At 37.9% G+C, this 16,158-nt stretch overlaps 1 protein-coding gene across 1 annotated transcript; it reads right to left on the reverse strand.

Annotated features, from left to right (window-relative positions):
• Positions 1-17: 17 nt before the first annotated feature.
• ARL1 (ADP ribosylation factor like GTPase 1) lies at positions 18-9,997 on the reverse strand. Its single transcript, XM_008705712.2, has 6 exons — positions 9,778-9,997; positions 6,552-6,689; positions 4,553-4,634; positions 3,435-3,546; positions 1,754-1,932; positions 18-1,029 (listed from the first exon to the last, which is right to left on the reverse strand). The coding sequence occupies exons 1-6, from the start codon at positions 9,779-9,781 to the stop codon at positions 999-1,001; spliced, it is 546 nt and encodes a 181-aa protein (XP_008703934.1). The 5' UTR covers positions 9,782-9,997; the 3' UTR covers positions 18-998.
• Positions 9,998-16,158: the final 6,161 nt, after the last annotated feature.

Raw genomic sequence — 16,158 nt, forward strand, 5'->3', positions numbered from 1 at the left:
TACAATGCTTCTTAAAATAGATTTTTTTAAATTTCCTTTAATATGTTGTAGATTCCATCAAATATAACCATTTATGACTGTTTTTACTACCTCTACTAGTATAGACAAATTTATAGAAATTATTTTTAATGTACTGTACCTATTTCAATTAGCATAATTTTATTTAAGCAATTAAGGTTGTCTGTGTTGCCAGTGTTGACATTTTCAGGAATTTATGATATAGTTTATGGGATAAGCTTGACACTGAAATCTTACTTTGAGCCCTGTTCCAGCCTCGCTAGCAGGTGACCCTGAGCAAGCCAACTTATCAGAACCTCGGGTCCATGTCCATAAAATAAAGACATTACAACCTCTCCTACCTACATCACAGGGCTCCTGTATATATGTAAAAATTTTTTGGCAACCATAAAGTACTATAAAATGACAATTACAGACGTCAATGAGGTTAGCCACCAAAATAATTTTTCAGCTTCATGCCTATACCCAAAAGCTTTTAAACAAAACAGCTTAAATAAAGTGGTCATTAAGCAAATGAAGACTGTATTACCCACACTCTGTTTCTACTCTACGGAGTCTAATCTTTGGAAGAACTTAATTCATTTTAGGGGAAAAAAATCTGAGTTAAGATATTTATTAGTGTTTATACAAACAAGCTGCAACCATTAATTCAAAAATAGGAGGGTTTTTCCTCAATAAGAGTACATTCTTTAATAGGACTCTATTTGAATAAGAATTCCATACAAATAGAATATATACTTAACACAAGAAAGCAAGGAAGGATTTTACATTACACAGAACAGACATTCAGTTGGTTCAATCATGGGTGAGTTACCTTCCAACCAAATACTTATTTTTTATATTTATTACAAATATTGCAGTCAGTTCAGTATATGCCAACGATCACACAGTTTTAATATTTAGTAGCATGAAGCACACTTAACTGTTTCCAAAGGGATATGTGATGTAGTCTTCATTTCATAGGGGTAGAAGTGATTGAATTACTGTCTGCTCTTTAATGTTTCAACTAACCTGTGAAGAGATGAACAGTTTCATAATATTAACTTCAAACTTTCAGGTATAAGGCATGATCATTTAAGTTTTATACTGAAAGTGGATTCCAAAGCACTTTAAATGATGAAGGCTAAGACAATTACACTAGAGAATGGCGTTAAGGACCCAATTTCCATGAAGGCCTTTTAGCTTTCACTTTTGTCTATGCTCTGAATGAATAATCAAAAAGACCAAGTATCTTCTTTCTGGGCTGTAATTACTGCAGCACGGGCAGATGTGGATAACTCAGAGGTTAAAACTAGTCCCAGTCCTCCTGGAGCTTAAAATCTAATAAGTAGATGCACAAATCAATTACAGGGCAGTATAACTACTGTATCACTGGTCTGTGACAAGGACATCCAACTATATGTGTGGTAAGGCAGTGGGCATGGAGACATGCAAGGCAAGGTTTTTGAGAAGACAGTCTTAACCTAAGTCCTGAAGGATTGGAGAATGTGGTGAGGAAGGAAAAGTTAAAAAAAAATGGCAGAGGGCTGGCTTATCTAACTATCATCAGGTAGGTGTGGCAGAAGTAACAGCCTGATGCATATGAAGACCAGTGGAAGAAGAGGCTGGAGGAACTTAATATGATAAGCTGCTAAGTAATCTGAATTTCATCCTTAAGACTAAAAGGAAATCACACGTGTGCAAACAGCTGCACACACAAACAAATGCACAGATGGCTTCTGGAAATATACTTAACCATTCCATTGCCTCATCAAGGCCAGTGCCTTTGGTTGCTGAAGTTTTGAATATCTGCCATTTTCGGTCCTTCAATGCAGGTAACCCAAGTGAATTTGCCATCTCTGAGGGAGTCATGGCCTGTTCCATGTCCTGCTTATTTGCAAACACCACTAAAATGGCTTTTCTCAGCTCTTCTTCCTAAATAAAATAGATATATTTATTGACTGAATCAATTAAAAATTACTTCCTAAAGAATGAATACAATTTTTAGTTCTTTCGCATACAATTGTACAAGTCCAATCCTAATATCACAAATAACAATCCAGCACAACTCGAGAACTGTAAACTAACAGCCCATTTCTTTTACACGTACTTTTTAGGATAAAAATCCATACCATTTGAATTATATCTGACTGAAGCTTTTATTTTAAAAATCCATTATACTGAAAGCAGTTAAACAGTCCCTTAAAATTCTTTATACTTGAATTTAGTCTAAGAAGCTCTTATAAATATGATGCTACACTGAAAAAAATTAAGCAAAAGTTTAAAACTATTAGGTCTGCAATTTATAACTCAGAAGCCATTAAGAAGTCAGTAGTCAAGAAATCAGAAGTCCAAAGTATTCCAAGAATGCTTCTACCTAGGTAATCAAATGGCCTAGAAAACTTGTATTTAAGCATTCAATTATTGGCTAATTCACAATCATAGTTCTGGTAGGAAAAGGAAACTTAGTCATCTAATTTACTCAAGCAAAGGCAATTTCATTATTACTTAATTTAACCATAAGTACATTTGACTGGAAATTTTTTAAACGTTTGATTATTTAATGCATCCTCTGAATGCAGCTGGCCAATAAATTATCTTATGAACCTCAGTGACTGCAATGTTTTGAGTTCTTAAATAAGTGTTGTACACTGTTCCACACATCAGGAATATTAGGGTAAACTCAATTTACATTTTAGGGTGGGAGTCATCTATAAGCAAACAAATATTTTAAAATAATAGAAAGGAACAGTAAGTGGTACAAAAAATATGGTAGGATAAGAGAAAATAACAGAGGCTCCTCTCTGAGGCAGACACGTGAGAGAAAACATGCCAAGAAGGTAGCCATGCGAAGATCTGGAGGGAGAGCATTCCAAGCAGAAAGATGAGCAGGTACAAAAAGCCCTAAGCCAAGCGTCCAGTACACGCTTGGTGTATCCGAAGAACAGAAAGGCCAGTATGGCTGAAGGACTGTAAACACAGGAAAGAATAAAGAATGAAAAAGCTGAAAGAGATAAACAAGGGCCAGAGGTGTGCCAGAAACCCGGAAATTCTAGAATAGGCTTTCTTATTATTTAGACCCTTATCTGCTTCCATAAACTAATTTACACAACTAGAAATAGATTTTATAAAAAGCACTTCACAGGAGTAACTTAAAATAGTTCCTTCAGTTTAAGAGTTCAGCTCTGAGCTTCCTAGAAAACAAGGAATCTAGTTTAAAGGAAGTTACATGGCTGGATTTTTTTTTTGGGGGGGGGGTCTTTATCTCTCTTCCCAACAGAATTTCTGGAATAGGAAGTAATTTGTATAAAAGAAAATGATACTAAAGGCATGAGGGAAAAATCCTGCTTTCCTTTGAATTATTCCTGCATGTGGTAACAATGAAAACAGCAAGCAAACGTAAAAGATTTCCCCACATTTGAATAAAGTTTTCTTACCTCCAACATGGCAACTAACTCTGATTTGGAAATGCCAATTCGGTCTCTGTCACAACTGTCTACTACATAAATGACTGCATCTGTGTTTGAATAGTAACATCTCCAGTATGGCCTAAAGAAAATTCAGAAAGGGAGAATATATTACTATTTGAAAGAAAAAGAACCTGCTATGTTAATTTATATGCTAGGACTTGGCAATGATGGGGAGTGGGGAGATCTACATGCCAATCTTGCCACCCCCCCATGTTAGAATAAATGCCATGATTGTTTCTGATGGTATGTATCATATCCTTCAGATGTAATGGGGGTGGAATGATAAACATTAAATCACAGGATCAAGAAGTTTCAAAATGAGTTCAGACTTTAAGCTAAGAGAGTACTTTATAATCAATCTATAAAATCACTAACTGTACTGAGATAAAGTTACACACAAACCTTACTGTTACATCTAATAAATCTCTAACTAGGAACTCTTAAGGAATGGATTCTTAAAAAAACTTTTAATATGATTTTATACAGCAGACATTAAATTGACTACTGAAGACTTCACGAAGTAGAAATGGCTAAAATTAGAGAGGGATTCAAAAGTGGTTCAAAAAATAAAACAAGTTAAAAGGCAACAAGATGTCTGGAGAATGTACTACTTATGCTTTAAGATGGCAGGTACCATAGTGAGCAACACTGACATTCACCAAACATTCACAGTTGCTATGCCAAGCACAGAATGCTAGGCAGGAGACCTAAACTGTAGAGGGCATTTATGTTCACATTAGCCCTAAATGTTGGATTTTATAAAAATGACTTTCAGTCCACAACAGTCCATTTCACAAAGTGACAAGGACTAAACGGAAGACCCTTTCTAGTTAAAAACTACTTAACTAATTAGATCTTGAGATTTTCATGAAAAAAATTTCCATTAAGGTGATATCTGAAGAACTGGCTTCCTTAAATTTTTTTAAATTTTAATTCAATTGAGAGAATAAGCAGTTTTACCTTATTTTAAACTAGGTGGCTCCCATTTAAATTACAAAAGAAAACATATTTGGTTTACTGCTCTTAACCTTAAAAGGAACAATAAATGTTCAACACTACAAAGTAATCTGGTCTCTGTGGCATACCTGATACTTGTCTGTCCTCCTAAATCCCAGACTTGGAATTTAAGGTTCTTGTATGTTACCGTCTCAACATTAAATCCAATAGCTAGAAGAGAAATCAAAATCGGTAGTATACGTAGACTAACGCATTCTGTCTTCAAAGTATCCAAACCAATTTTAGCAGTTAATGAATTACTACTGAATCGCATTATTGGTTAAAATATTATTCCATTTAAGACAAAACAGTTGCTGTGCTATACACACATACACCATCAATTAGCAAGATCAGCACCATTTTCACGTTATATAAGAATCCCCAGTCACCTCTGCAATATAGAATTTTTAGCTCAACGGAAACCCTACTATGTTAAATTCCCTGTATAATACAATCCTGGCGTACAAGTGTTTAGAGGTTATGCTTAGGAAGAACAGCTGCAGATGTATTACAAAAATGGAATTTTGATAGGCAGCAAGTAAACAGGGAACAAAACCAAGAAAGCCTAAATTCTAAACTTCAGTGGGTAAGGATTCAGCAACAGCTGTATATCGCTTTATGGAAACTGGGTTCTCGAAGTGTGCCCATCTCACAGACCCTCTGCAGACTTCCTCAAGAGCTCATCTGAAATAAGGTCATGGCTGGATGGCCAAAGGGGAGGTGTCCCATCTCTTTTCCCTGCCATCCTTTTTAGGTGGATCTCTAGCACCACATGGCTGAGGCAGGATACTATTTTCCTTGAAAGGAATCTACAGAAGGGTGGAGAGGATGCTGAAAAAACTGATCACTAAGATTTTAGAAGCTTAAAAAAATCAAAGTAAAAAATGACTTATAGTTACAACTGTACAATTAATTTTGTTTAAAATTTTAAGTCTATATTGGTAAATGACGCTAATGAGTATATGGTAAGCATTCCCTATCACAACTAAAAAATAGCTGTAATAAATCTGGGTGAAAAACTAAAAAGCAAGTTCATGATGTCTCCCTTAGAATTAGGTAGAAGTGTAATCACCATCTTTACCTCGATTACAAACACTGTTTATATGCACAGGACAAGAGTATGCTGTAAAGCATATGCACTGAAATGCAATCCAATGGGCTGTGTGCACTGCAGGGGCCAAGACTTAACTACAATAGAGATGGGTGACTTTGAGAAGCAAAAACCAAGAGAACTGAAATTTACTGAAGGTGGCACAAAGAAATAACAGATGCCACAGGGTTTTAAAAGTTCTTCGTTCACAAAACCTAGACTTTTTTTTAATCTGGAAATTTAAATACTAACTATAGAAATAACCTTGAGTGACAGAGTGATTTTAGAGGCATAATCTAATACTCTTGAGCAAACTCTACGAACTCTTACACTTAGTTTAAATATGTTAATCTTCTCTAAGTAAATTCACATCAACAAATTTAAAAAGTATAAATAACAACAGTATTCTCATGTAGGCAAATAGGACTGGTTGAGAATATTCTTCTAAGATATCAACAACTGATTTAAAGTTGATGTGTTTCTTCTCTTGATATTTTTAGGTACCAGATTAATTCAACAGTCTCTTCCACTCAGTTCTTTACAAGCAATCAATACAATTATTTAAGAGAAACAAATATTAATTAAAATAGTTACAAATACAGGCGGGGAAAAAAGCACTTCAGATGCAATAATACCACTTAACACCTATATAATTCTTTAAACAGGTTTACGAAGTATTTTACGTACTTCATTTATTTTCCCCTTAAAGTCAGTTGGTATTATCTTCATTTTATCAATAAAGATATTGGCTCTCAACGAGTTAAGTAGCTTAACTCTAACTAACTTTAAAAATAGCTCTAAACAACAAAACCCAGTACAGAGGTTTACAAATTGCCTCTAAATTTATGAAAATTAATGCTTTCAATATTATGTCCACACTACAAGTTTACAAACCTTACTATATTAAAATCACATTATATGAATTACTTAATCAGTAATAAAGTTAAGTTAGATGGAAAACGAAACCCCTACAATTAGTTTATCATACCAACACTTACTAGGAATAGTAGTAACGACTTCTCCAACCTGTAATCTGTATAAAATTGTAGTTTTTCCTGCTCCATCTAATCCCAAAATTAAAATCCTCATTTCCCGGGTTCCAAACAGACTGGAAAAAATACTTGAGAAAAAGCCACCTGAAAAAAATAATAAAAGAAAAAACGCATTCAATATCAGTTTGCGAACTAAGTCCACAAAACATTTAATCTTGCCCTTTGAAAACTAAAAATTAAATAATACTGTAATATTCTCCTCAATTCTTAGGTGCATAAGTTTGCTCCCAATGATATATATTAATCAACATCAAACAAATAATTACTGACTGTCACCACGTCCTAGATACTGTCTCAGGAAGGCACAAGAAAATATATTCCAGAATAAGAGAAACAGAACCACTGTCCTCGTGGAACTCTTTTTTTATGTAAAAATTTTTTAAAGATTTTTATTTATTTATTTGAGGAAGAGAGAGCAAGAGCACAAGCAAGGGGAGCAGCAGAGGGAGAGGGAGAAACTGACCAGGGAGCCTGATGCGGGGCTCGATCTGAGGAACCTGAAGTCATGACCTGAGCCAAAGACAGGGCTTAACCAACAGAGCCACCCAGGCGCCCCCTGGAGCTCACTTTCTAATCATGAGAATATACAGACCTTAGCATGGCCTCCTCACAACCCATAAACACCAAAGGACAAATCAGAATGACAGTGGGACAATGACGTCCTCACATGTGAAAAGCAATTATTATTACTGTACAGTAGCACCATCATAACTACCTTCAAACACTGAGATTTCTCTGTAAGCAATATGACTTGCAAAAGAAATTGAGACATAGAAGTCCAAAATAACAAAACCTATTTTTGAGAGAAAACTCACTTAAAAAAAAAATAAAGCTACATTCAATGTATCATGAAATATTTACAGAAAGTTTCCTATACGTAAGGTATTGTGTAATATTAACGCACTTGTGAAGAGAGTGGTGATTATCAGAACTACCGATGATTGGTGATGAATGACAGAATGACTGAATGATAGAATGGTGGTTATCAGAGGCTTGGAGAGTGGGGGAAATGGGAGAGATGTCAGTCAAGGGTACTAACTTTCCTTATAAAATGACTAAGTTCTGGAGACACAATGAACAGCATGGTAACTACAATTAATCAATGTATTGTACACTTGAAATGTGCTAAGAGAGTAGCTCTGAAAGTGTTCTTACCAAACACATAAAAAAGCTAACAGTGTGAAGTGACAGATGTATTAATTAGCTTGATTGTGGTAATCATTTCACAATGTATGATATCAAAACATCACACCGTACCCCTTAAATACATGCAGTTTTGTCATTCATACCTCAAGAAACCTGGTAAAAACTAAAATTAAAAAATTATACTTTATCTCAGCAAGGCCTCCTGATAACAGATTAAGGTGTTGCTTCATTTGGATTGCATTTAAATAAGAAATCCCTAAGAGTAAGGAAGGTGGTGATTTAGTCTTTATTATTCTTTTTACAACAAGAGAAAGCAGTTGTTTTTTTTTTTTTTAAAGAGAGAGTGAGCGCAAGCATGGTGGTGGGGGGAGAGGGGGAGGGAGAGAGAGAGAATCCCAAGCAGGCTCCACACCCAGCACAGACCCAACAACAGGGCTGGATCTCTCTACCCTGAGATCATGACCTGAGCAGAAATCAAGAGTGGGAGGCTCAGGGGAGCCTGGGTGGCGCAGTCGTTAAGCGTCTGCCTTCGGCTCAGGGCGTGATCCCAGTATTCTGAGATCGAGCCCCACATCAGGCTCCTCCGCTAGGAGCCTGCTTCTTCCTCTCCCACTTCCCCTGCTTGTGTTCCCTCTCTCGCTGGCTGTCTCTCTCTGTCAAATAAATAAATAAAATCTTAAAAAAAAAAAAAAAAAAGAGTGGGAGGCTCAACCACCTGAGCCATCCAGGCGCCAAAAAAGAATACATATTCTTTTTTAAAATACATTTTTCTTCAATGACTACCAGAAAAAAAGCACTTTGGCCCTTCCCCGCCAAAGCCATTAGAGAAGATTAAAAAAAGTTACATTAATAATATAAGAAAATCAGCTGACAACTGAAGTGATGTCACACGCAATACATGGTTATCTGACAAAGAAATGGCAAAATTAGGAGCCACAAGTCTGGGAAAATGAAGACACATGGGCCAGAGAACCTTGGGAAAGTGTAACAGAAAGTGTGTAACTTGACAAAATCCTTTGTACCTTTTATACCTTAAAAAACTGGGGCACCTGGTTGGCTCAGTCTGTACAGGATGTGAGTCTTGATCTGGCAGTTGTAAATTCAAGCCCCATCTTGGGTGTAGAGATTACTTAAAAATAAAATCTTTAAGGAAAAAAAAAAAAACTGAAGGGAGTTATGGAAAAAGACAGGAAAGCACTTACTATGTTCCAGGGCAAGAAGTAAATCCCCCGGAAAATGGTAGAGGAATTAAAATAATCCAAAGAATTTATATCATTTGGACAGGTGTAAACCAGTTTAAAAATCTGCACCTTCATCTGGGTTCCAGCGCGGAGGGAAGCTAGCTATAGCTGGTGCTTGTGATGACAACATAGCGCCCTCAATTAGCACTCCAAACACCGATATTAAAATTTCACTCACTGACCAGTAATGACCAGTACCCTCCCCATTTCCTTCTCTACCTTACCCTATCATCTACATCAAAAGCTACAGATAAGCAGGCAAATGCCAAGTTGGCTATGAAACATAGTGAGCAACAATTCCCTTTGCATTTTTTAAACTGACGCAATCCCAGGGACCAGGAAGAGAGAATCAAGCTTCCACTGTGGGGTTGGATCTCATCTTCCACGCAAGAACCCTCAGCGCACCTGCGACTGACAAACTGCCAAGCTTCTCAAAGCCAACTCTACCCCCAAGTCGAGCTGGGTCTGAGGAGGTGAGGGAAAACTTCCTAGTCAGGGGAAAGGGCTCAGGGCCGCGTTCCCAAGCCGCAGCGCTCTCCGGGCCCGCGCTGTCCCCACCTCCTGACCCTTCTGGGATGAAGAGGACAAGAGTGAGAGCCGGGGCGAAAGCTCGAGGCAGGGTCCACCCCACAGGTCAACAGCCAAGGTAAGTTAAGTCCTCAGCGACCCGCCCCTGAAAAGCTGGCTACTGTGGGCTTCCCAGGCCGGCCCCTCTCCTCCTCCTGACCCCAGCCCTTGGCCGCCGCCCCTCCAGCGCGCCCGGGGGCTCTTCTCGGATCCCTCACCCATGATGAACCGCCTGTCCGCCCTTGTCGGTGGTAGTCAGAAACAGGCCCCGTCCTTGGCAGCGACTCCTATTAGAGCCTCGGCGCCGCCACCTCTGCTCGCCTTGGCCTCCGGCTGCGGCTCCGGCTCCCAGGCGGATCCCTTGGAAGTCCGGTTCCCCAGCAACTTCCACGTCGGACTCCCGGCGGGGGCGGGAGCGACGGGCCGCGGCGACTACGCGCCAGGAACGGCGACCTGAGCGTCCGCGTCGTTGCTTTCGACGAAACTTCCCGGCGCGCTAGGTGGAACCCAGAGGATTAAAATATTTAAGGACCCCAAATCTGTCTTGCTTCTGTTTTCTTGTACTGAAAGGGCTTCCAAAATAGAGAAATTCGAATTCTCATTTTAAATTCTGACACCCAACAGTGGCGAATATGCCAACGAAGAATTAGAGTTGGGCCTCGATGCTGCAGCCAGACTGGACGCCAGCACAGGGTGCAGCGTCGCAGAAGTTGCAGGTCCTAAAGCGCCCTGCGGGGGCGGCGCACCCTTCTCTGGGTGCTTTCTCCCACAAGGAAATAGGACTACGTAATAATAATAGGAAGAGCCCCGCGCGGCCAATGCTAGTCAACCTTACACCTGAGGCCGCTAACTGGAGGTTTTTGGAATCGCAGTGGCCTGTAGGGTCAGCGTTAGAGTCTTTCACCCCTTTCTTCCACTAACTGAGCCACTGACCACCTTTCTGGGATAGGCAGTACGGAGGAACTGGTTCAGATCACAAGGACTGAGGATCTGTTCCCTCCAGGGCTCTCGAGAGTAGTGCCGGTCTTGACAGGAAATTGTATTGGGTGGAAGGAAGCGATATTTGGATGATGGGAAGAAGGGATTCTCCTAGACTAATCTTTTTAAGGGTTAAGCGCGCGTGTCTTAAAAATGCGTAAAGGTACACAGAAAGGTAAACTTATCCCTAGCCCCCAATCCCACAGTTCTTCATAGAAGTCATCATTGTAAACTCTTACTTAGGTTTCCTCCCAAATATAATTTTTGCATACTATTTTTTTGTAATTTTTTTCTATTTAATTCCTTTTTTTATAATAATATTTATTATGTTAGTCACCATACAGTACATCCCTGGTTTTTTTATGTAAAGTTCAATGATTCATTAGTTGCGTATAACACCCAGTGCGCCATGCAATACGTGCCCTCCTTACTAACCATCACCGGTCTATCCCATTCCCCCACCCCCCTCCCCTCTGAGGCCCTCAGTTTGTTTCTCAGAGTCCATAGTCTCTCATGCTTCATTCCCCCTTCTGATTACCCCCCCTTTCTTTATCCCTTTCTTCTCCTACCGATCTTCCTACTTCTTATGTTCCATAGATGAGTGAAACCATATGATAATACTATGTTTTTTTTAAAGTATTTTTATCCATTCAACAGAAGTTTATAGACTGTTTTGGTTTTTACTTTAATTTTCAGACCCCTCCAGCTAGGCATTGAACTGGATTTGCCTGTTGCTCTCACCTCCTTCCCTGCTTCTAAATCATAAATTCACAGAAATTTTCCTTGCAAGGGAAAGTTTGGTTTTATTTGTTTTTTAATTTTATTTATTTGTTTGTTTTTAAGGAGAGGGTTGAGCGACTCTTTATCTGAACACCTGGACCTTTTTAAGATTGTGCTTTGTAAGCATTATGTTGTCCCAGCTGTTGGACTTCAATGGGTTGAGATTCCACTGACCTTTTTCACCTGTTCTTCATCCTCCTCCAGTCCATGTCTTCGCAAAGATTAGCTACCGCCACTTGGCAAATCTTGACCATTGCCACTTTAAATTTTGTCCATGTCAGATTTATGTTTCCAGTATAATGCACATAGTTGTCTGAAAATACAAATTCCCTTTAGAACTAAAAGGAAAGATAAGCTGAAAAGTTTATATTTGCACTGCATGTTCTGAACCAAATAAGCAAATGAAACCTAGGTGAGGATGCTGTGTAAACTGAAGTGCTATATACGGATTAAAAAGCATTGTTAATACTATTAGGTGGTATTTCAGCCTTTTATAATGTGTGTTAAGCACCTAATTGCAAGTCACTATGAAAACAGTGTAATAAAAACCAAATAACCCTTTAGGTGATTTGATCAAAAACCTTATTTTTCTTTAAAGATGTATTCATTTGAGGAGGGAGGAGCAGAGGGAGAGACTCTTCAAGCACACTCCTCTCTAAGGGCAGGGCTGGATCTCAGGGCCCATGAGATCATGACCTGAGCTAACCTGAGTCAGATGCTTATGACGGAGCCATCCAGGTGCCCCCAAACACTTTATTTTTAAATTTACCCATTTAACTCTTTGCTTTGTTAAGATTTGATCTCATTTCCTGGTTACATCAAAAACTCTTCTCCATTCTCAGAAACCTTTGATCTAAAGAAAAATCCCCAAATATTAAGATATTACCTTTAAATTTTTTTCTATGTGTAGATATAGAACAACTAAAATAACTTTCCTGAACACTTACTATATTCAAGGCCTTATGCTACACCTATTAAATAGTCTAAAACAATCCCTACTCTCAAGGGTGCACTCATTAACCCAAAGGTGTTTAAGACAGAAAATGTAAATGGTTTCACAAAGTGCTGAGACGTTTATAAAAGCAAAGCTATAAATAGCTTAGGGAAACTTAGCTAATCTTTATTGGTGATGACATTGCACCACTACATTCTCCTCCCTTCTCTCAATTCTCAATTCCTAAGACTAGAGCAGTCCCTACTTTCATAGGAACATAGTTTTCAATGTGTTAAGGAAAATTTAAGGTTGTGAAAAGTAAGATAACAAAACCTCAACTCCTGTATCTTTTCTGATAGGAAAAATAGTCATTACCTAGGAAAGATACTTATCTTTGGGGCAATATCATTTTTCAAAAGGTAGTCATTCTTATTAATATTGGCCTGGTAATACAGTTCCTACTTACTAAAAAGATACTTGAGGAAACAGAATTACAGCAGCATTCCAGAATTAAAGCTAAATATTTAGATTGTAAGTCTGTGGAATTTTATCATTCAGATAAGCACATAGAATTGACCTCACCTTTCAAGTCTTTGCTCAAATGTCATTCTATTTAAAATTGCAACCTACCCAACATCCTCCTTGTCCTGATGTTTTCTAGAACTTGCCACTAAACATATTATAATTTACTTATTTATTATGCTTATTACATATTGTCTGTGAATGCCAATATTTCTGTTTTATTTTTTTTTCACTGTTTTGTTCTTGTACTTGGGCACTAAAATATTTGTTGAGAGAATTTGTTGAATTATAAAATAAGTTTTTAAGGCCAATGCCATAAGCGTTAGTTAACTTAAACATATATTGTGCAATATTATTAAACGTGTTTCCTAAAATAGATACATCTGAACCACCTGTCATAGTGATAAGGGCCACACGATCATTTTCGAGGTTGTCTTATTTGAGGAGGGCCACCAGGGGGTGGTGTTGCTGCAGACTAATTCTACATAGACTGCGATCAATTGGTCCAACTAAAAGCTGAGTGGATAATTTAATCCTTTTCAAATCTCACAGTCCAATAATAATTTACTAAATTTTAAAATGTGTATGTTTTAATGCAGTCCAAACAAGTAAAACAAGTTCAAAAGTCCTTTGATGATAAAGTCACAATAAAATCAAATAAGTTCAGAATTTTAAAGCTAAAAGGAGCCTCAGTTCCAGCCACCTCAATTATAGATGAAGTAGAAACAAGCAGAGAAACAGAGCCAGGACAGCAACCCTGATCATTTAACTTCCAGGCCCGGAGTAATGAGATTATGATGCTTTCTGTCAACTGAGCCATGATCTATACATTTGGTAAATTGATTTTCGAACACATGACCATAACTGGAGAATCCGTAGTTTCCAAAGTTGGAAACAACATTTCTGTATGTTCCATTACCTAGTGGTAGTTACATCCTTTTGCTCAGATCATATTCCATGAAGCGGAAACTATGAAAAATAATAGATATATAATAAATATAAGTTTCAGAAGAGCTTATCATACTGTTTATTTATAATTTTATTTTAAACTAGGGAGCATTTTGAAATCATAGGTAGGTGTGTGATTTTCACAAAGCAAAACATGTATTTATATTTCAAATGTTTCCTTTCAATGACTTGTATTTTGCCAATAGAGAAGAACTTCTCTTTAAAGGTTTTTTGTTTTTGTTTTTGTTTTTGTTTTCTTGGAGCGCCTGGATGGCTCAGTCAGTTAAGTGCCCAACTCTTGATTTTCAGCTCAGGTCATGATCTCAGGGTCATGAGATGGAGCCCCACATTGGGCTCTGCCGTGCTCAGCAGGGAGTCTGCTTGCGGATTCTCTTTTCCTCTCCCTCTGCCCCTCCTGCCACCCCCCTCTGTGCGCTCTCAAAATAAATAAATCTTTTTTTCAAAGTAAATAAAATAAAGCGTTTTTTTTCTTATTGAGATGTAATTCACATACAATAAAATTCACAATTTTTAAGTGTACAATTAGGTGACTTTTAGTCACTTTTAATATGTTCACAAGGTTTGCAATGTTCACCCAAATTTCAGAGCATTTTCATCACTTCGAACAAAAACCCTGTACCCATTAGGCAATAATTCCCCAGCTGACCCCTCTGCTAGCCTCTTGTACCGTAACCTCTCATCTATATTCTGTCACTAAGAATTTGCCTATTCTAGACATTTCATGTAAATGTGGGACCGTACAATATTTGCCCAATTTTTGTCTGGCTTTTTTACTTAGCATAATGTTTTTAGGGTTCATTCATGTTACAGCATTTATCAAACACTTCATTCCTTTCTATGGTGAATAATATTCTATTAAACGGATATACCACGTTCTGTTTATTCATCAGTTGATGAATGTTTGGGTTGTCCTTGCTCTTGTCTATTTGAATAATGATGCTATGAACATTTGTGTACTAGTTTTTGTAGGAGTAAGTGTTTTCAGTTTTGTGGGGTATATACCCAGGAATGGATTTGCTAAATCATATGGTAACTCTAATTTTAACTTTTTTTCCTATGTTTAACTTTTTGAGGAACTACCAAACTTTTCCAGCCGCGTTGTTTGCTGAAACTGTTTTCCACCATTTTACATTTGCATCAACAATATTTGAGGGTTCTTATTTTTCACATCCTCACCTACACTTATTTTCCACTTTTTAAAATCTAGCCATCACAGTAGGTATAGAGTGGTATCTCATTGTGATTTTCATTTTAATATTCCTGATAACTAACAATTCCTCACAACTAACAACATTTTCATGTGCTTTTTGGCTATATGTATATTTTCTTTGGAGAAATGTCTATTCAAATCCATTGCCTACTTGTTTTTTTTAAGATTTTATTTATTTATTTGACAGAGAGAGAGACAGCCAGCGAGAGAGGGAACACAAGCAGGGGGAGTGGGAGAGGAAGAAGCAGGCTTCCAGCAAAGGAGCCTGATGTGGGGCTCGATCCCACAACGCCGGGATCACGCCCTGAGCCGAAGGCAGACACTTAACGACTGAGCCACCCAGGCACCCCCCATTGCCTACTTTTTAATTGAGTTATTTATCTTTTATTGTTGAGTTGTAAAACTTTCCTATATGTATTCTGGATATCAGACCTGTATCAAATATATGATTACAAATACTTTTCCAGTTCTGTGAGTTGTCTTTTCACTTCGTTGATAGAGTCCTTTGATGCACAGCTTTTAATTTGGATGAAGTCCATTTTACGTATTTTTTCTTTGCTCGTGGTGTCATATCCAAGAAACTATTGCCTAATCCAAGCTCATGAAGATTTACATCTATATTTTCTTCTAAAAGAAAGGTAAAACAAACAAAACCCCCCCAAATCTGGTTTACTCTCTCAGCTTCCCTATTTCTCTGTTCGGTGACCCAAATTCTACCTTGCCTTACCACCTCTGGTTAATGCAGACTTGCCCCTTTCTCTGTCCCTCCGTCAGCCTCATAGTGACCAAACCCTAGTCATTGTTCCTTTACTTCCTACTCTCAGCCAGTAGCTACTTAACTGATTCATCTGTTTCTCCCCACTCTCCAATACCCTTGAACACCACCATTTTGCTTCTACTAGAAGTCCACCATGTACTGGGTACTCAATAAATGTTAACTGAATAAAACTCATGTTAATTTCTCTATCATAAGCCTTTAAAACTCATTTTACAAAGATGTTTATAATTGTTGGTTACTTACTCTTGCAGAAGACCGTGAAGCTCTTACGTGCACGGCCTTTCTTATTCTTCTCTGTATCCCCAGTGCTACTGCACTGAAGTCCCGTGAATATTTGTTAAATTCGTGAATGGATGAGGCCTGAGCTTCTTAACTTGGCATTCACTTACTTCCACAGTCAGGTCCAACTTACTACCCCTCTCTAGTTT

The sequence above is a fragment of the Ursus maritimus genome, unplaced genomic scaffold, assembly GCF_017311325.1.
Source record: "Ursus maritimus isolate PB19 unplaced genomic scaffold, ASM1731132v1 scaffold_21, whole genome shotgun sequence".
Taxonomy (NCBI): Eukaryota; Metazoa; Chordata; class Mammalia; order Carnivora; family Ursidae; genus Ursus; species Ursus maritimus.